Consider the following 22,435-nt stretch of genomic DNA (forward strand, 5'->3'; position numbering starts at 1 on the left):
TGAATCAAGGGAGAGAAATAATGGCAATCACGATGATAAATGTCTCACGTTTCAACACAGCTGTGAAATTCTCCTATAGATTTTCTTTTTAAACTTCTAAAACACACTGTTTAGTTTCTGGTTTTGTTTTATCTTTTAAAAAACAAGTTAACCTGCATAATTCAAGTAATTATTCATTGTACCTGTCAAAACACAGACCGGTATAAATTTTCTGTTTTTGCTTTATAGGGGATTTGAATATTTCATTCGCGCACTGCTGCATACTATATGTTGATTTTTGGTGGTTTTTTGCAGTTTTTACTCACTAAACTGAATATCTATAAGCTACATAAAGACAGGAGAAACCCAAGAAGCCTCTTTTATTTGTTTTCCTCCAGACAATCTGATATATATGAGGATATCAAGTTACATGTCTCTTGATCAATCACCTCATCAGTTCCTGGTTTCAGTGTTACATCGTAATGATAGATAAATAATAATAAAATTCTGTGGTATATATGCAAAAGTGACATATGACCTTTAATGAGAAAAAACAACAACAATTCTGACAGCGCCAAAAAAAAAAAAAACTAGAAAAAAAAAATGTCCAGGGGCAGCACATACAGGAAGTCAGAGATGATCTACGGAGATACAGAATCAGCCATTGTTTGGTTAATTTCTGAGTGTCTGTATTTTTTGTTTTTCTAACTTTGTCTGACGTTAGTCTTTTCAAAGGCACTGGAAAAACAGTTTTCTAATATTTCTAATAGCATCTATAGTCATGAGTGAGATCTGTGGATGTGATTATTGCCATTCATGAGCTGGTAGAAAGCCTAACTCTACAAACTGCTCCTACTGTGAAAGCTGTTGTTTCCGTGAGGGTTTCATTTTCACAAATTTTGCAAATCGCTTGTTGGGCCGCGAATTCAACAACACACGAAAATGTTGTGAAATGGACACGCATCAGCGCCCTTACGACAGAGCCTCCACAGCCATCACAAAAACAGCATCTTACGAAAATGTCTGTGACCTCTCCATTTTCGAAAATATCTGTATATAACATGCAAAAATAATAGCTAATACAATACTCAATAATTCAGCAGTGTAAGCTCAGAAATTTGGACAGAACTCAAAACGCCTTCTCTCTCGGGGGCTTACTATTGCTGGTGGCTTGACTGTGTCTTGAATGATGATCCTCTGTTTGCTCTATTGATTTTTTGGCAATAAGTACAGCAAGAGAGCCTTTGAAATAGACTAGTCTGTCATTCGCTCACAATTTAGGATTTGCAGTCAACATGTGATTCAACCATCACATTACTCTCATTAAATTGCAGATATCATCATATTAATCAAGAGTGTAAAACTGCAAAATCAGGGCTGATATACCTGAAGATATTTGTTTATTGTTTCACTTTCAAGAGCAAAATTTTAATATAACAACATCCTGTACAAAATTTCAAAGTCTATTGGAACTTTGGCTATTTTTATTAAAAATCATGAAGAATTTCATCATGTCTTGTTCATTATAACAATCTGTGAAATTTGATTGAAACTTGACACTTAAATAACATTTTTCCTCAACCTTTTCAGGGGCAAATGAAACCTGAAAAAAAGAGAGAAAATAAAAGCCAAAACATTACATGTAAAGTACGATGTATTTAGAATATATATATATTTTTTAAAATCAAAATCCACGACGTATGTATTTTTCTTTTATGGCTTTCACTCTGTAGTGTCAAGTCATGTTTAGGAAGTAATGTAAAACATCTCTCATTGCCATAAACCCAATTTATTTTTTGATAACTATTGAGAATAGTGATATTCGAAATTACAATTGTAATATTTGTTTTTTGTTTTGTATTACCGGTTGATCTCAATGTGCAATGGTGAAGATGAATAGATTTTTTTTGTTGTTGTTCTATGCATTTTTTTTTCATTGCTACGCTGTATCTTGTGTGTACTTTTAATGTATTCACGGTCCTTTGTTAACAATGTCTGTAATTAAGCCTCCGGGCTGCGATTGATATTGATGAATAAAACACCTTTTCAATTCAATTCAATTCAATCCAAATTACCTGAGTCTACTGCGTTAGTACCCCATTTATAACTTAAAGTCTACTGGGACGGTGGAAGTGTCTTGTGCTTTAAGAACGAAGAATGCTTTCCAAAGATCTACCAACTCCAAGGAGGAATATTCTTTGCATAAATTTGCTTATTTTTTCCCTCTCTTTCTTGTCCACATCTCAGGCGAGGAAACGAAGGAGGAGGTTGGTGAGCAAATAAAAACCTGAATGTCTGGACTGGTCCCAAAGGGAGACAGTCATGGTTACTGGAATAGAACTATTTCCTTCCTTTTATCTGACTTGGTTAAAAACCCTGCCACCTTGTGCTTAGAGCCATTCCAAGAGAGTCACCGCAGTATTTGGCAGTCGCAATCTGACATACTGTAAAAGTGGATATTTTCGCGTGAGCACTTTTTCGCGCTCCACTGGGTAAGAATGATTACGCATCTTTTTTATTCCGCCAAATCAGGACATTAATTACTGGAACATACAAAATGCAAAAAAAAAAAATATTTGCATGTTTTTACTTTTGCGCAAGCTTCGAGTTGCACGTAATGCATAAAAATTTCCACACCATGAGAATTACAGCAGGAGGGAATTTGACTGCAGGAATTATGGCCTCGACATCATCAAATAAAACTGTCATTCTCTGAGTTTTATCGCATCATAGATTGTAATTCATATTGGAGAAAAATTCAATGAAACTGGTTTAATCCTTTGAATTTTCACAAAATTAGTATGACATTTTCAATGCTATATGTAGCAAGTAAGAGGTTATAGGAATTTCTGAAAAAAAAATGTCACTGGATGGGCTATAAAACAAATTATAAAACAAATAAGGCATGTTCTTTCATGCATGCTTTAAACTGTCAAACTCATTCTGTGCTTTGTTCACCAATTGCCAAGCATGCTGGAGTGTTTTCTTTGCCGATCTATAGGCACAAGTGTCTGGAAACTAATTGTAGATTCAAAAGAGATTACCTAATCTCCCTAATACCATAGCTTTCCTGGTACAGTACATGTACCTACTGGAGTGAAGCACACTGCTATACCTGAGTGGCCTTGCTAATCTACAACTACATTGTATGTCCAGTTTGGACAGATTACTACATACTGGTGATAAAGTGTGGCAAGTTGAGGTAAATGCTTGGGCACATAATGGAGTAATGCTCCTGCCATGTCAGCCCTCATGCATTTCTATTTCAGCTACGCCTTGAGCTATGGTAGTAGAAATCTGTAATCAGGCTATTGATGGCATTTGTCAAATCTTGTGTAGTGCACACAAGATCATCAAATAATGATATTTACAGCACAGATACTATGCGTCATTCCAGTTGAGGCTACATAACCAGTACACTGCAAACTGGGTGACAAAATGCACTGAATTCCTATCTAACGCAGCCTGCAGGCCTCGCTTCCTGCCATTTTACTCACGGACTTGGATCGGTTCTTGTAGCGGGGTTGGGTCGATGCACTCTGGGCCTGGTACACACACACACACACACACGTATGCACACACATACATTGTACATTAAAACATATGTATATCCAGGGTGGGGCTTGGAAGGGAAGGAGGCAGAGGGGTGGGGTGGGGGAAGGGGAGGGAGTGACCATGTGTGATCATATCCGGTTCCATCACCGTGATATCCACCAAAGAATCATGCAGATATTGAAATTGATAGGAAAGAGAATAGAATGAGAGAAACAGTCTTCAGGTGCATTCACATTGGAATTATGAATGGCATTTATTTGATATCACAGTAATTTGTTGCTAATGTGGTAAAATGATAGGGTGAAATACCATGGTAATAGATACCAGGTAATCCACTTAATAATGTTCTCATCATACTGTGGTACAATGTATTTCTGTTAAGCACTGCGCAAACCTGTATCTCCAATAGAACAAGACATAAAGTTTGCTAATCGCATGAAAAATAGATCTCTATACATTTGGTGATATTTTGTGACAAGAATCCAATTAAAATCTTGCGTGAGTATTTCGCGCAGAGTTCAAATTACCACCCATAAATACTACATACCATTTTGCACTGTATTTTGTGGTGCACTTGCATGCACATTACAATATACAGTGCAAGATACTGCAGTTATCAGAAATACATGTTCAGCATTATTTGAAATACAGAGCTCTCAGTATTTGAAATACCACTGTACATTTGAAACAGTATTTGAAATGTACAGCATTTGAAATACAGCTCAGTATTTGAAATACTGCAGCATTTGTATTTGAAATACAGTGCTCAGTATTTGAAATACCACAGCATTTGAAATACAGCTCAGTATTTGAAATACTATGATACAAATATTCCTCTACCAAAGCATTTGAAATACAGAGTATTTGAAATACTGCAGTACTTCAACTTCAATGTGGATGCACCTTTGGTATTTATAGATCTCTACCAACTACAATGTATTCAATTGACAGTTGAGAGTTTAGCAGCAGACATCCAGGTAAAAAACAAGAGACAGGTTTTTACATTGGAGAAAATGGAAAAATACATGTAAAAAGTGACAGAAAAACAAGAGAAAAGTATTGAAAAGCCTCTGAACACCCCCCCCCCCCCTTCTCTCTCTTTTCCCCTTTTTCTCTCTTACCTATACAAGTGAAACTAGGGACAGGTGTGGACATATTTCAAGAACTACAGCATATGTTGTAACTGCTACTACAACTACTGATCTCGATAAAAACTTATCATACAATGAGACAATTACAACTACTGAGTTTAATATTTCTGAATGGTTTATTATAAATTCCTGCATATTCTATCTTTCTGTTTCCTCCTTCTTTCTTTCTCTTTTCTCTTCATATTTTTCTTCTTTCTTGCATTTTACCACCCATCCCCCATCAACCCTCTCACCAGTTTTGCTGTCAAAGGCATGAAAGTTGGAATGATAGTAGTTGCTAATTTGAGAAGCAAACTTTGCAATCTTTGAAATCAACAAGAAAAGTCACTTTGCTTGTTGATGTTCACTAACACTTGAAAAGGGTTTTTAAAGTTTACCTGAAAACATACAGTATATAAGGCAGAAATATTAGTACAACATTCCATTAAAGACTGAGAAACACTTGCCAATCAGTTCAAAAGTTATTACTGTTAATTTTCTTTTAGTAGGAATTCTCAAACAATTGTTGCTGTCAGAATATTGGAACATAAACATATCAAAGGAAAACATGCCTTAAAAGAATTTCACATATATATGATTTTTTTTAATGAAACATCATAATCACTTCACATATAACTGTCAAAGTATGTGTTCCAATACACACATATTCTTTGTCTTTTCAATGAGGTACTGTATACACCGAATATTTCGTGAGGTTTTTATTTTCACGAATTTCACGAGTCAGCTGCTATTCGCGAAATTAAAAACACGCAAAATATTGACTCTAATGCCGATATAAATGTAACGTACGCGTATACATTTTCTCTGTTCAGTACAGGACTCCACGATCGCGAATTTAACCACTCGCGAAATTGTGGGGTAGTCCTGATACGCAAAAATTTAGACTCGCGAAATATATGCCGTATACAGTTTCTTGTACTGAAGGTTAAGCCCTTTAGAATGACCTCACAAATATATCATAGACACTTTTTTCAGCAAAATGTATTGTACTTTAAATTTACGTGATGACCAACATGAAAAAGGCAAAAATTCTGGATTTCATGTCAAACTTTTTCATAAACTATGATACATTCATCCTTGACAGGCTCTTTATCATTAACAAGCTGGGAATCATTTCTCCCTTCCCCTACACCTCCCCCCCCCCCCCCCCATAAAGAAGAAAAGTATAAACAGAACATAAACAGAACAGAGCAGCCTAAACCTTAATACAAGCAAAATTTTACCAAATATGCAAGAACACAAGAATCATGCCTGAAATGTCATACATGATTTTGACTGCAAACAGAAATACAAAACCATGCAAGAAAACAACAAATTAAGGGGGGGGGGGGCAGGATATCATAAAGATTAATACTGATGACTACACTGACACCACAGATAGGGAATCTGAACCCACAATGTCCTATACACACAGTATACTGTAACTTGTAGAGAGACTGCAGATTCTACATGCTTGTGTACATGTAAGCCACATTGTATTATTGGCTTTGCTTGTTCTATCAAATTGTTTTAAAAGAATAATGTTTTGCAAGGATGCTATCAAAGATCAAAGGGTACATGGACTGCTGTTGCAAACTGTGGAGATGAAAATAGAACACTCCAACCTAAAGTCATGTCCTTCGGCTGTTTTCTCATAGCAGACATTTGTGGTCCGTGCAACAAAAGGCAAGTTTTCAACACATTCCTCAAGCAAGCACACGTTATTCAAAAGAAAATAAACAAATAAAAAGGGACTCCACAAGAATACTATTAAACTCAGGCCATTCGCAAAGACAAAATCTGTCTTACTCACAGACTGGTATCTGTTCAATGTAGCGGTCTGCCCCCTCCCCCTCCCATCCCTTCCCTTACTATCTATCAGGGGGTTTGTCGCACCGTGTGGTAGGGTGTGACCCCGCTCTTTTGCGGGGTCTGACTCCGAATAGTACATGCTGCTTCGCATGCTCGCGGCAAAGCGCCGCTGCAGCGCGGTAAGGTTTTCGTCGTCGTTAATCAAGGGGCGGGACGGGACTGCTGGGGTGGGGGGAGCTTTCCGGAGGAGAGGTGGGGGAGGGGGAGGAGGAGGAGGAGAGGGAGGAGGAGAGGGGAGAGAGTGAGCAGCCGCTGTCGGCAGTCATGATGTGCAAGGTCTTCCTCTGTTGGTGGGAGGGGAAGCCATGGCATCCAGTTAGAGACTGCATCATCCCGTTGCTATGGCAACCCATCTTCCCTTTCCACATCCCAAACTGGTGTATGTTCATGTTTCTTTAATACACAAATTGTCAATGACAAGATCTTCCGGGGGTCCTGTGTTTGTTGCGAAATGCCTCCATTTGCATAAGGAAGGTTCAAAAACCTGCATGACTTCCTAATTAATCCCCTTAAGGTTTGAAAGTGCAATGACTTCAGAGATTTATCTTAGCCTTTGCCAAAAAAGCAATAAAACATTTGAAATCATGATAAAAGAAGAGTATGAGAAAAATATAAATATAATTTTGTAGGACTGATCATAGATAGAGGGGACATCACTTTACCCTCTACAAATCTATGAAATGTACTGCAACAAAGCAAAAATACCATGAACTATTCTTTAGTTCTTTTCTTTCTCTGAAAGGCAGCCTGATATTAACGTCTTTGAGGCAAAAATGTATTTTTTTTTTATTGGCTACTGGAGGCTACCATTATGTATGTCCCATCACCTGTCTGCACATATCCTGCATTTAATAATTGGCAGTAAGTTATTCACTCTTGACCAATTGGAGGTGAGCTACTACAGGTTACCATATCATTTTTCTTTTAGTTTAATACTCATTTGCTCTCTAGATATCAGTACAACCACATCTGTTATCAACAGTAATTCTAGAAAATTAAAGGGACAAAAATAAACATTAATCATCAGAAGATGATCTTAAGAGTGTAATCCTTAATTGTAAAACATTTTGGTTGTCACAGGATCGACAGTGCTACCTTTCCCCCACACTGCCCTATTTCATTCATCAAGACAGATATTGTACATTCCCACTCATATATTTTCTTGTTGGAGATCACAGAAGTAAAATACCACTATGAAGCCATGAGCATAACTGTCAGTTATAATTTAAGTCTCATAGCAGTGGCTGATCTTTTCCTGACATTCACTTATTTTCCAAACAGATGTGACTGTTTCGAATTACAGAATAACATATAACAAATAAAAAGATAAAAATAATTTGAATGAATCAAACTATTGATTCTGGCACATTTGTTGATCTTCTAACTTTGCTATCCTTCTTGTTGCAACACTGCAGACAAGCAATGTACAAGTACATTGTACATGCCATTGAAATTTGCTGGCTGAAGTACATATCAGATAGTCTGCCAATGTTCCTGTACATATCCTGTGATCAATTCACTCTTCTTATCATTCTTATGTATACTGAGTACTCAATCCAGACAGTGTGCTATGCATTCATTATCAGTCATGTCTATTAATAGATTGTCACTTTATTTTCTGTGCCTGATGGGACGTTATTTTTCCTCTTTTGTACTTGTAAGTCCACACCAAACATGACAACATGAAACTTACAAGAAGTTATGAACAATTAATAGCAAAAGACAACTAAAAATATATCAAGAAAGAAAAGTCAAAGCAAGTACATTTGCAACAGAAACTAAAAGACCTTCAAAAGAAAAAGAATAGACAACAAATAATATTGACAACATAAGATTATATGATTTTTTTAAAATTATTTTTTATTTTCATTATTTTTTTTTTAGCTATCTCCTCTTTCCACTCCCCCACAATTCGGAAATTCTTGTTTCTGAGATTGTATGGCTGCCACTTCACAACCAGATTTTGACTTCATATGCTCCCCCCCCCCCTTTTGCAATACAAAAATAGTTTAAAGTACAGTAATGATTGAAATCATCACCATATCAATCATTTTAATCAAATTGTTGCTTTTTCCATCACTTGGTCATATGAAAAAATAAAGAAAAGTGGGAAAAAATTCTTCTTCTCTTTTGGACCCCAAAAATATAGTGTTTCTCTGTAACCATAGAAAAAAAAATGGTAGCATTGCATAACACTATACCTTTCTTCCCTCTACAAACCAAAGCCCACATCGACATACATTACATGTAGTATACGTGTACACATAGGCACACACACACACACACACACACACACACACACACACAAACAAAACAAAACAAAACCTCAATGGTATTCACCCCTTGCTGGTCTAGTTAAACATAACTCCATGGTATTTACCCGTTGCTGGTCTAGTTAAACATAACTCCATGGTATTTACCCATTGCTGGTCTAGTGACACATATCTCAATGGTATTTACCCGTTGCTGATCTAGTTAAACATAACTCAATGGTATTCACCCGTTGCTGGTCTAGTTTAACATAACTCAATGGTATTTACCCGTTGCTGGTCGTAGCTGGACTGGCTCCCCCTTTCATCCCATTCTTCGTCATCCCAGTCGTCATCTTGGGTCGTCGTACTTTCCTGATGCTGTAGGTTGCCGCTGCCACCGTAGCCTGAGTCCATTAACTGCAAATGTTGTATGAAACACACACACACACAGAACAAAAGTATAAATGCAGATGGCTAAAATGTAGCTGCCATTATAATTGGTGTTATTACATTTATCACAGCATCACTGTCATATCTTTTTATCATCAACATTATCATATGATTATTACCAACATCGTCACATTGTTATTAATACCAACATTATCATACTTTATCTGCATTTTGCAACACAAGATATATACAATTAAAGATATTCACATAAATGGGAATATCTACGTTCAAATACCCACCCCTCCCCCCTCCCCCCCCCCAAAAAAAAAAAAAATAATAAACACACACACAACAACAACACAAAAGAGAGGACATCTATTAGAGGGATACATTTCACATTTAGAGTGGCAAATATATATCGAATTCAATGCCTCATCTATTGAGGGACACATAAGTACTTCAGGAATATTTACTTTGTAAACTACACTTGATGGGAGACAAGAGTGAAATAACATGTTATTATACTAGAGACAAGGCATCGCAGTTAAACTCAGGAGCCCTTTACAGAACAGAGAAAAAAAAAATCAATCAATTATGTTAAACAATCAACATACAGGCTGACAAGTGGACATTATAATTATGACAGAAGATGGAGTACGTTATACAGGAAGTGAAACCAATTAAATGGCAGCAGACACTTAAGAGAAAAAGGGAAGGAAAAGAAGGATTCACAAGCGTTTTACAAATGGAAGGAAACAAGTTGTAAAAGATGCCATTCCTGTACCAGAGGTTAAAGGGACCTTATACAAGTTGTGGGTATCTACTAACTTCCGGTTTCTAACATTTTTGAGTGAGATAATGAGAAAACTCTTGTGAAATATGAAAGAGAATGTAATTTCAAAAGGGATTCAATGTTTATTTGATGAAAATTGGTTTTGATATGGCTGAGATATGCAAAACAGGGCTATCCTATTAGTAAAAGATGGGACCCACTAAACTTTTTATTACCATCGCTCTGTTTTAGTTTGTTTTTGGATGTTTCCTCCATTCCAGAACTGATTTTCATCTATTAAACTTAGAATTCCTCTTAAAATGGTATGCTCTGCATTATTTCATTTTCATTTTTTTCATATCTCGCAAAAAGTTAAGAGCCCAATCCTCATCTCAACCAATACTATACCATTCCTTTAAAGCCCCTTGCTATCAAACAATTACAAGTTTGTCCAGCTTTAGTGCTTCACAATGGTTCTAAATTGTGAGTTTGGGATGAAAATAGTCAACATGAAAATGCTAAATCAGTAATCTATGTCAAGTATTGTTAAATATGCAAAATGTGAACAACATGAATATTGGAAAATGTTCTAGAGTAGCACTGGCATGTACTATAGTGTGATGAAGAAAACTAGTCATATATAGATCTCCTTTGTTTTGTGGCTTTATTGCAATTTTTTTTTTACAGTACGGTGTTTGTGAAACAAGAAAAAATCTGCAACCAAAACCAAATGCATTGAAGAAAAACAAGGGCTCAAACAAGAGAAAGAAAAAAAAAACAAACAAACAAAACACTCTGCTTCAAATGGAATACTCCTTAGGTGATAAGCACAATCAGGGTATGCAATCATGACTTTCTCACTTTAAAGAATTGTAACTTCTAAAAGAATGCACCAACTGACCTAAAAATTCACATGCAGCATGAAAAAGACATCAGTAATCACATGTGGTAAGACAATAGCTAATTTCTTCTCATTTACTGTTAATTATTAGAGATTAATTACCAAAAAGTCCCCCAAAACCCACGTAATGCGTCAAAAAAAGCTTTTTACAACTTACGTAAAATCAAGATTTGAGGTTCATATTTTATTCACGTCTACCCCTATGTGTTTGGTATCAAATTAATGGATTTTTTCCTGGCATTGCTTGCATGCAATAAAAAACAGTGGTTCTTTCAGCTGGAGAAAGTTATGAGGTCTGAAGTCCCGTCCTGGTAGGAGTGTAATGCTGGCTTATTTTTGTGACATTGTGACCTTTTAACCCATGCTGTACAGCTATACATGGAGAAACAGCTTATTTTTTCTCCTTTTCCTGAAAGTACTGAAGACACATTACAATATGTTGCGCTGTTTGCCAATAAATGTTCAGCCAGTTTTGAGTTTTGAGCCATTTTCAAATGCGGAGGAAAATAAGTGCAGCCGTTTTTCAGTATTTTCAGTGAGGTATATCCTAATTAAACTACTTAAAAGAATCTTTTCCCCTTATTGAATATCCTTGTTTTTTTTAACCATGAATTGTACATATGTAGAAATCTATTGTGTGAAAATTTGAGCAAATTTGAGCAATAGGAACTTATTCTTTTATATTTTTACAAATTGCTGAGGATAAAAAAGACTGATACACGCCCATGTTATACTGCATGAAGGTCATGATAAGTGTTCAGTGTTCATATTTCAATGCTTGTTCAATTTCTAAAGATATCATAAGCAAAAACATAGTATTTTGGCTTAATATGTCATTGTTGGAGTGTCACAGCTTGGATATCAACTCAAGTCATCATAAATCTCACATTCATTCTTCTATCTGTGTTTACAAATATGAGAATTGATCCAAACACTGTGCGCACATTCAAGGTCAAACTGTACAGATAATTTTTTGATGAAAAATATTATATCTTCCAAAGTACCAGCCCCAATTTCATAAAAAATTGTAATAATGGCCACTATATGTCTGTTACCTATTCCTGAAAGTTTCACCTCTTCACTCTTTGGCAAAAGTGAAATATGATGAAATATGTAAAAGTGGTTTTATTTGAATTCAAAATAATGCCTACAAAATTGATCATCCATTTCGAGAAGTGAAAATATGAAATTTATTGATATTTTGTGATATGTCATGGCTATGTGCTGGTGGTGAATGAAAGGGATATTTATCAGGAATATCTAACAGCAATATCAGATGAAAAAAACATTCTCCTTTTTTTTAAATGAATTTTTCCAATAAATTAGTCATTTCAATGTAATTCGACACCCCTAATTAAAATGCCAATTTATGCGCAGTTTAATGCAAAATTTTGACTCTTTCTTTACATGAAATGAAAATTTGAACACTCAGCTACAACAAACAACAAAAAAAGCATTTTCACCAAGTTTTTTCATTTTTACCCTGTTGGGCAATTCCATGGGAATGTGGACATGGCACTAAAATTTCAACTTTATCATATTGCAAAAGAATTACTCATTATGTATTACCCATATATTGAAGTTAAAGAAACTCAAAGAATTATATCAATCGGTCAAATATTTCCCGAGAAACAGCTACAAATATTGAAGACAATTTTTCAGTCATCCAAATTGCTAAAATGCATGCTTAACTTGATATAATTTTTTTAAATAGAAAAATTCTGCTAGCACTTCAATTAATTTATTTTAAAGAAGCAAATTGGTTCTACTTCAGTCTCCCATGAGGAAATTTTTATGCCACCTTCAATAAATTCTAATCACCACATGAAAGTTCAGCCCTTGAGCCATGTAACGCGAGTTACCGAAACAAGAAATATTTTTCATTCTGAAGGAAGCAGTGGAGGTAATTTGTTGGGAATCATAATTTTCTAAATTCATCACACCCTGATACTGTACACAGGATGTTGACTTGAATAAACACTGTTATCACATTAAAAAATGTCAATGAAAAGTGTAACGCGAGTTACCATGTAACGCGAGTTACCGGCATGTAACGCGAGTTACCAACTATAAACACAAGTTTCCCCCAACATAAGCAAATTTTAGCACTTAATTGAGCTAGATTGTGGTGAAAACAATCAAATGCAGTGCTATACACACTATGCTGGACTGAAACAAAGGAGGGCAGCCTAATAAACTGTGATTAGCATCAAGGCCACTGATCACATGCCACATTGAAGAGTCTAGCCTGGCTTTCACTGCATACTGTACATGTATCCAGCAGTGAATGAGACCATTAGATTTATCTTTTGAATTTCCTGCATCAGTATTACAGAATTTTTATTACAGAATGCTATAAAGCACAGCAAGTGTTGGTTCTAATCCTTGTTCGGTGGTCTACTGAAGATGACACCTGTCCGGAGATCAGGAGGTTGTGGGTTCGAATCCTGCTCAAGTATGTATGCCCATGATTTTTTATCATGGCTAATAATAAAACACTGATCAATTCAGTGAGCTTATTAACGTTGATGTAGGGCAATTTGTCAATCAGTTGCAATGAAAACATCTCAACGGAAGAATTTCATGAATTTGAATAATTACGCAGTACCCACTGCATGTTATAAGGATTAGAACCAGCACTTGCTGTCAGGCGAAAGCACGGTGGTCTCGTGGAGATGACACCTGTCCGGTGATCAGGAGGTCGTAAGTTTGAATACTGCTTGAGTATGTACGCCCATGACTTTTTTTATCATGGCTACTACTAAAACACTGATCAATTCAGTGAGCTTATTAACGTTGATGTAGGGCAATTTGTCAATCAGTTGCAATGAAAACATCTCAACGGAAGAATTTCATGAATTTGAATAATTACGCAGTACCCACTGCATGTTATAAGGATTAGAACCAGCACTTGCTGTCAGGCGAAAGCACGGTGGTCTCGTGGAGATGACACCTGTCCGGTGATCAGGAGGTCGTAAGTTTGAATACTGCTTGAGTATGTACGCCCATGACTTTTTTTATCATGGCTACTACTAAAACACTGATCAATTCAGTGCTTATTTACGTCGATGTAGGGTAATAAGCCAGTTCGTATACACTGTAGCTCATGTACACATTGGTACAAATGACCTTTCTTTTTTCTCAGTTGGTTCGGCACTTCACTTGTTTTCAAAGCAACATAATGCATAAGCTTGCATGACATAACAATTTATGGAACTTCTCTTCAAAAAAAGAATGAAATTGCATTTAGATCAGGGGATCAGAATACTCCTATCAGTTTATGATTTAGCAGGCATCCATTTCATTGTTTTGTATTGAATGCAGTAACAGCTTATTTCCGTTTATATTGCAAAATACCATTCTTGCTGTCAGGTGGATGTGCTGGCAAGCATCGTTTAGATAAGGATCGCATGAATAATCATCGCATCACAGATGCTTATGTCAGTGAATTTACAAACCAAAATGCCTGTTCGTACAAATGATCTTTTTTTGTTCATGCACAAAGTGGAATTACGAACTGGTCTTTTTGTCAATCAGTTGCAAAGAAATGTACTAGTTTTCACTCCTCACAAAGATAGGATTTGAATTTTTGAAAGATTGTAAGCTGTTTCGTAAACTTGTATATAGGGTTTGATACTTTTATGTTTTGTTTTAAAAAGACTTTCAACATTTTTCATCTTTACACTCTGAAACTTACAATGTAATAATACACCTACATCATCTAGTATATGTTCAAACATATTCAAGGTCTCTATGAGGAGTGAAGCTCTTATTAGTCTTAAACACACTCTTCTATTGGGTTTATTAGTAAAATATTTGTTTAACATTTATTCGTTTTACTATCTACACAGATAAGCATCTCTCAGATTATTCAACACAAGATTCAGTGCCATCAGAACAATTGTATGTCATCAATTTGTGTCACCCTGTGTTAGTGGACATAATGTAACGCGAGTTACCATAACGCGAGTTACCGACATAAAGGCTCCCTACATTTTTCCAGGTCATTGTTACTCAACTTTGATATTGTTAATTTATGAGTCCTAACCCACTATCAATTCAAGGTAGGAAAACTTTTATCAAGATTGTCTAGTATGAGGAGACTTTCCAAAAAGAGGTCTTCATAGAATTGACCATGTCCTTTTTGTGTAACGCGAGTTACCGAAATTAAATGATTCAAGAATCCCAACATGTTTGTCCTTTATTTTTCTTTTTGGATTCATTTAGTTGGTGTATGTCTACTTAACCCATGATGAAAAAAGTAACTTGTAGATCCTACCAATTACAAAGATATTGGCACATTATCCCAAAAATGTACCCATTATTTGTAACGCGAGTTACCGTGGAATTGCCCTGTTACACAATTGCATACCCTGATTGTGCTATTGACCCTTAACAATAAGAGTAGATGAAATGAAGATACACTTATCACAAAACCACAAAAATGTGTAACACAATCTACGTATGATCCAATCACTTTCAAACTGTACAGTTAATTGTATGCTTGCTTGGAGAATTACGGAAATACAATGAATCATGATATCCGAGTACTGTGACGTCAGGTTTCTATACATAGCAATGTGACATGTGTTATGAGTGTCAGTGAGTTTCTTTGTTTGCTGTTCCTAAATCTCAATAATGTGCATAACACTACAATACACTGTATCGAGTGGATGAAATAGTCGACAACTCTGTATGTAGTTGGTGAGACATGGTTTAAATGTGGCTAGGGGGGTTGTGGGTGTAGTGAGGGTTTTGTGCGGCATGGTACAGGATAGCCTGGCCCAGCCAGTATTTCCTGTCAGTGACGAACACTCACCTGTCTATGTGTCTATGAGCTTGACTGGTAATAAAAATGACATCAGTCTACAGTGTGTGTGTGTGTGTGTGTGTGCATGTGTGTGTGCGTGTGTGTGCATGTGTCTGTGTCAGAACATAAAATGCTTGAATTGGGTCAGGACTGCATGTGTACATTTGATGCATCACATAAGACTGTAAACTGGTGAGGAATCAGACCCAGCATGCTCTGAATATCTATACGTTTTTAAAGTTCATTTTATATACTTGTAAAGTATACAACATAATACTGCAATTTTTATTGAGCCTTTTGATGAGTTATTTCTTTACTATGACAAATCAAGTCACGCTGGTTCAAAAGTGTAGCATGATAATCATACAGAGCACTGGGTCCTAAGTGTTTCGAAAACTTTCAAATATAAAAATGTGAATAAAAGACTGCAAAAATCCATTCGAGGCACAAGGGAACTTCATGGACCCTTGGAATTTTTTAAAGAGAGTATTTCACCTGAAGATGTTTTTATTCTTTTTTATATAATGTTGTGTACAGAACCATTGTGCTGTCTTTATGTCTTTAAGTCAACTGCTGAACACCCCCCCCCCCCTTTCCCAGTTTACAGTCAATCAATCATAAAATACTGCATGAAGCTGGTTACTTTAATCCATCAGTCATTTTCTCTTTCCATAGATTTGACTATGTACTATTACTCATGACTCCTTAATGTCCATTCCTTTAGCAACTCGTCATGATGATCAATCCAAACAAATTTTACCAGGAAGTCAAGAGTAGCTACTGGTAACTTTGAAATAATTGCTTTAATAGCAAAGTAGAACGTGATTAGAAAAATGTGCCAAGCTTCCAGATTTAAACCTGGAAAATCCCATTTTAGTGGCCACTACAAAGTTTTGTATCCTTTGATTGAGTATGTTGTTCTACAATGAAGAGTGAATCAGTGTTTGTTTGTTTGTTTGTTTTTTGTTTGTTTGTTTTTTTTGTTTTGAACAGGTTGTTAATTTCAAGGCACTGTTGTTTTGGATTCTTTTCATTTTTAGAAAATATTTGCTTGTTTTTATTTTTCACCAGATAAGATGGTCGGAGAGTCCATATTATGCTGCACTAGCTGATCATCAATGGGGTCCAGTAAAATGCTGTGTCAGACAGGGGTGAACCAATCCACCCTGTTCTATGTATGCCGTGAATGAGGCGGGATCTTTTACACGTTTGGGTTGTGACTCTCTCACACATGGGACCACCATTTAATGTCCTATCCAAGGTACAGAGTATTTTCTCTCTTACTTGAAGGCATAGCATGATAATACACAACACTGTTCAGTAAAGCTCACTTGGGTTCAAGCTCGTGCTTGTACCTGAGCTTTTTTTTTTTATTGAAAGGCAAATACGCCAAGTACTGACTAAGCCACTTCACGGCCCTCAAAACTTGTTTTTCATTCAATTACTACGGTTCACAATCATCATATCTATCAAAACTGAAATCGCCCAGCAAGTCTCAATTTACGAAGTATCATACTCATGAATATACAGCATTTCCTGTTCCTAAAATTGGGCAATGCACTGTATTCTGCACCAACAAAAATGTGACAAGAATGCTTGGTCCACGGACATTTAAACAGAAAGGAACATTACAAGTGTGATAGAAATGACATGGCAAATTCACAATGTAGGCCTACAGTGCAGTGCTTACGACACAAATGTTTTGAAGCTGTTTACAACTTAAGAGAACAATTAATACTCAAATATGAGTACAAATAATTAATCCACAAGTACAAAAATCATTGTCAGTTAAACACGAGGGTGCACATGTATGTAGGTGGGTGATCTTATAACTTGAAAGTGTGAAAGGGGCATTGGAACATTCAGACGGTGGAGTCTTCCCCCTCCCCTTCATGTGATTAAAAGTGCTTTCCCTTCCAATTTCTCAGTGTGAAAGGAGCACTGGAACATTCACCAATTACATGGTACATCCCAGTGTGGAAGAGGCATGGAACACTTGTATGGTGGGGTCTTTGCCCCCCCCCCCCCCCCCCACTTATGTATCAAAAGTGGTTTTCCTTCCATTTTCTCAGTATGAAAAGGGCATTTGAACATTCAGACGGTGGAGTCATGCCCTTGAGGTTTGTGTAAAGAATGAAAGGGAAGCAGCCATATTGAAAGAAGTCAGGAAGTGGTTCTTCCTCCCTGCCAGCTGGCCGTGAAAGGGCACCGCGCTTCCTGCAGAACTTTGGGTCAGGGCTTACATCATGCCACACAACTCCATGGTACCAACCATATGAGGAACCAAAAAAGAATTACAAATACAACATACAAACACACACACCCACACACACTCAAACAGAGACTTATGTAGCCTGCAATGGAACATACACAAATTACATGCACATTCTCCATGACATGTTTGTGAACAAAATTATTCTTATCCAAAGTTTTAGCTTCCATCACTAGTATAGCTACAACAGTCACCTTTACAGTGTATTTTAATAAAGGGACTACTCTCTAGAATCCCCCTGTGGACACTGATACAATGGCACACTGTTCTTTTAACAAAATAATTCCAAGCCAAATCTTAGCTTCCATCACTAGTATAACTGCAATAACATCAAGTACTCCTTAGATTCCCCCCCCCCCCCAACCACTGATACAATCTTTACCAAGCTACAGGTGACAAGACAAAATTTATGATATATTTTATGACAGATGAAACTGTCTGGAAGAATGTCATCATGTCTGGTATGTCAGGTACCTGGGTACAAAAGATCATTTATTCAATAGACAAATTTATTTCATTAAAAGATAAGAAAACAAAACAAAACATGCATACTGTACCTTTACATAAACTCAATGAAAACTAGTCCCAAGCATACTTTGGCAGATGTCTGTGGGAAGTGCGTGTAATAGTTAAAACCAGCTCGTCTTCAACAAGTTAAACAAAGTTTGGTACCGACAACAAAATTTCAGTATACAACCAGTAAAATCAATCAATCTAAAAAAGTACCACAATTTACAAATTAGCAATACAGTTTCAAAACACGATCAAATTTTTTTTTTCAAATTTGTAGTGCTTTATTTTGTGCATTCTTTGTAGCTAACCATATTCATCTAGTAATGTGTTGTTGTTTTTTTCCAAATTGACATGTTTATGTCTATAGCACACAGTTTAATTCAAAAGCTGCCAATAAATATGATGATGACAATTTCTGCTGCTAGACTGCCCCCAGACTGGAATGTGAATAATACTCTCAAAATCCTTTCTATGGACAATAAAAGTAGAAATATAATATGCGGGGGGAGCGCATGTTGCCATTTATAAACTTTTTATCATATACCTTTAATAGCCTCATGACAGCACTTTGGGGGGTCTAGGGCAATTACCACCTGGGCAATTACCCCACACCCTTCCCCTGGCCCTAATCCTAATCCTAATCCTAAACCTAACCCTTACCCTAACCCAAACTCCTAACCCTAAACCTAACCCTAACCCTAATCTTTACTCTATCCTTACCACTAACCAGTATTTGGTCGGGGGGTAATTGCCCGGATACGCACTTTGGGCTAGGCGGTGACCAACACACTTCTGTATCGACACTCACCCCTGTTCAGACGTAAGCCAGTTTATACCAAAACTCGATAAAGAAACGACGTATAAAGAATCATCGTATAGCCGACAGACCATTCAGACACTAATTTCGACCATTCCACGAAAACGTCGTATACATGTGCAGTTTCTCACTGCGCATGTTGTTATGGTCATGAGTGACAGGTACAAGGTCACCTTTTGTACTCGCTCCCATTAAGCCCCACCCAGTTATACTGTTTTTTATGGTCACCATAAGTTCAGACACACAATAGACACGATGGAATGCTGATTTGTTCTAGTTCGAAATGATGCTCTGACCATCGTTTCAATAAACACCGTTTCGTTGGTCAGCATTCAGACATATAAATTCATAGTATGTAGCTATACCGTTTTGGTATAAAATTTTCGCTTCAGAACACCCTGTAAATTTTACAGACTTTTAATGGACTCTTGCAATATAACCTGATATACTTCATGTATACAGACAGGTATGATCTTTACCACAGTGCAAGATACATTACACCTGTATGATGTGTACCATTACTGTCATACATTTTCTTCCACTTTGTACATCCTTGATATACCCAGGCACTAGAAATAAGCTTGGCTATCCACACTTTCTATTAGCAATACCAGTATACAGACCAACAGTTGTACACTGTAGATCAGCAAACACACTCATGTGTAGCAATGTGCCTGTTGATAATCCAACAGGAAGGTCAAGGTGACACAATAAGGATCAGAAGGGATTAACTAATCTCTATCAAGGTGATAAAATAAGGATCAGAAAGGATTAACTAATCTCTATTCATTGACAAATTGACAACAGTATACTTTGTAAACATCCACAAACTGGAAGTCAATCACTATGGGAGGTGTTACATTAACCCAATAACTTGGCCACATATAATTATATGTGATTCAAAGTACATGAATACGTATACACTGTATGCATGTATATAATGTACCGTATGTTCTTCAAACTTTGTTTGGCCAGGATATAAACATATGACTGATTCTATGTTATGAATATCATACATGTTTCTGTCTCTGTTCTTCTTCCCTCTGTTCTTCACAGGTATTAAAGCATCTCCATGTCTAGTACCGATGGCTGAATAAATTTTGAGCACTTCTGAGTTTTTGGTTTTGGTTTTACACACTTGACAATCCCCAAACTATCTTTATTTACATTTCAAGGGGAATATTGGGGGGGGGGGGGGGGAGAGAGCAGGTGGAGCCCCCCACCCTCCACAGGACTGGGCGTGTCCTTACCTCACAGTAGGCCTCGGGAACCAGCCCCCTCTGGCCCGACGAGTTCTGCGCCTCCCACCATCCCTCACCCACGTCCTGGCGCAGGATCTGCAGCACATCATTCTCATAGATTGTCAGCTCACCATTATCTGTCTCACCAGCGAAATCATACAGAACCCTGGCCTGCAGTAGATATAGAGTATGTTACAGTAGATAGATAGATAGATAGATAGACAGATAGATAGATAGATAGATAGATAGATAGATAGATAGATAGATAGATAGACAGATAGATAGAGATAGATAGATAGATAGATAGATAGATAGATGGATAGATAGATAGATAGATAGAGATAGATAGATAGATAGATAGATAGATAGATAGATAGATAGAGATAGATAGATAGAGATAGATAGATAGATAGATAGATAGATAGATAGATAGATTTATAGATAGATACAGTGTAGATAGATAGAGATGGATGGATAGATAGACATAGATAGATAGATAGATAGATAGATAGACATATAGATAGATAGATACAGTGTAGATAGATAGAGATGGATGGATAGATAGATAGATAGATAGATAAATAGATAGATAGATAGATAGATAGATAGATAGATAGATAGATAGATACAGATAGATAGACAGATAGATAGACAGATAGATAGATAGATAGACAGATAGATAGATAGATAGATAGATAGATAACAGTGTAGATAGATAGAGATGGATGGATAGATAGATAGATAGATAGATAGATAGAGATAGATAGATAGATAGATAGATATAGATAGATAGATAGATAGATGGATAGATAGAGATAGATAGATAGATAGAGATAGATAGACAGATAGATAGAGATAGATAGATAGAGATAGATAGACAGATAGATAGAGATAGATAGATAGACAGATAGAGATAGATAGATGGATAGATAAATAGATAGTGTAGATAGATAGATAGAGATGGATGGATAGATAGATAGTATAGAGATAGATAAATAGATAGATGGATAGATAGACAGATGGATAGATAGATAGATGGATAGATAGATAGAGATAGATAGATAGATGGATGGATAGTTAGATGGATAGTTAGACATATTGTTGTGTTGATAGAATGAGATTGACACATAAAGAAAGACAGTGTGAGATAGAGAAAGAGAGGGAAGAGAGAAGTGGACAAAAGAACAAAAGATTATTTGATTATACAAAGACCATGATTTTGGAAAAAAATACTATCAGTGAACAGTTACAATTTCAAGCGGGATATTTTTGTTTGTTTTTCACTTGCAAGTACAACAAAGACACATTGACTAGAGTTATCAGTTCTTTTACATGACTGACATACACAATTTTGCACCTGTATCACAGTTTATAACATGGTAAACTGGTATAGCCCCCTGAAAATAATCAATTCAACAGAAAATGACAAGAAAGAAAAAAGCCTTCATATACTGAAAGTCCTGCTATCTGCATGGCTTACAAAGCAATAGACATCAAAATCACAGTACATGTATGTCACAGTACAATGAAAACGTCATGGCCATATGTAGTTCTGTCATAAAAATTATATTGTAGCATATCTTGAGGTCTTCTCTCAACTTTAATTATACAATATGTAACTACCAGTACATGTGGCAGCACTGGCTCAAATGCTTCTAGAACTATGAAAAGTTACACGGCTTTGAAATATAGATTTTTTTTTTTTTCAAAAAGCACTCATGTGCTGTCCTATCAGAATCATGTGGTACACAGGGGTGTTTACACCATGGAACGTAAAGAGTTAATGAAGTCATGTGACAATTGGCATTCTTCCCAATAAAGTCAGTTGACTTTGTTTTTGCTCCAGTTTGTTTACAGTTGTTTCAATCTGACAGCCATGAGTATGAGAACGGTGCCATAAGATGTAACAGTTTTGGTGTAGGATTGACACC

At 36.4% G+C, this 22,435-nt stretch overlaps 1 protein-coding gene across 1 annotated transcript in view; it reads right to left on the reverse strand.

Moving 5' to 3' along the window:
• LOC139744969 (sorting nexin-33-like) overlaps positions 1-22,435 on the reverse strand; it is a 73,267-nt gene that overhangs the window by 30,652 nt on the left and 20,180 nt on the right. The window contains exons 2-3 of the mRNA XM_071655378.1: positions 20,514-20,675; positions 9,077-9,205 (exon numbers count right to left, since the gene is read on the reverse strand). Of these exons, the coding sequence (XP_071511479.1) occupies positions 9,077-9,205; positions 20,514-20,675 (291 nt within the window). The remainder of the gene's footprint in view (positions 1-9,076; positions 9,206-20,513; positions 20,676-22,435) is intronic.

The sequence above is a fragment of the Diadema antillarum genome, unplaced genomic scaffold (genome assembly GCF_040938485.1).
Source record: "Diadema antillarum isolate AM-2024a unplaced genomic scaffold, OU_Dant_1.0 seq00001223_RagTag, whole genome shotgun sequence".
Lineage (NCBI taxonomy): Eukaryota > Metazoa > Echinodermata > Echinoidea > Diadematoida > Diadematidae > Diadema > Diadema antillarum.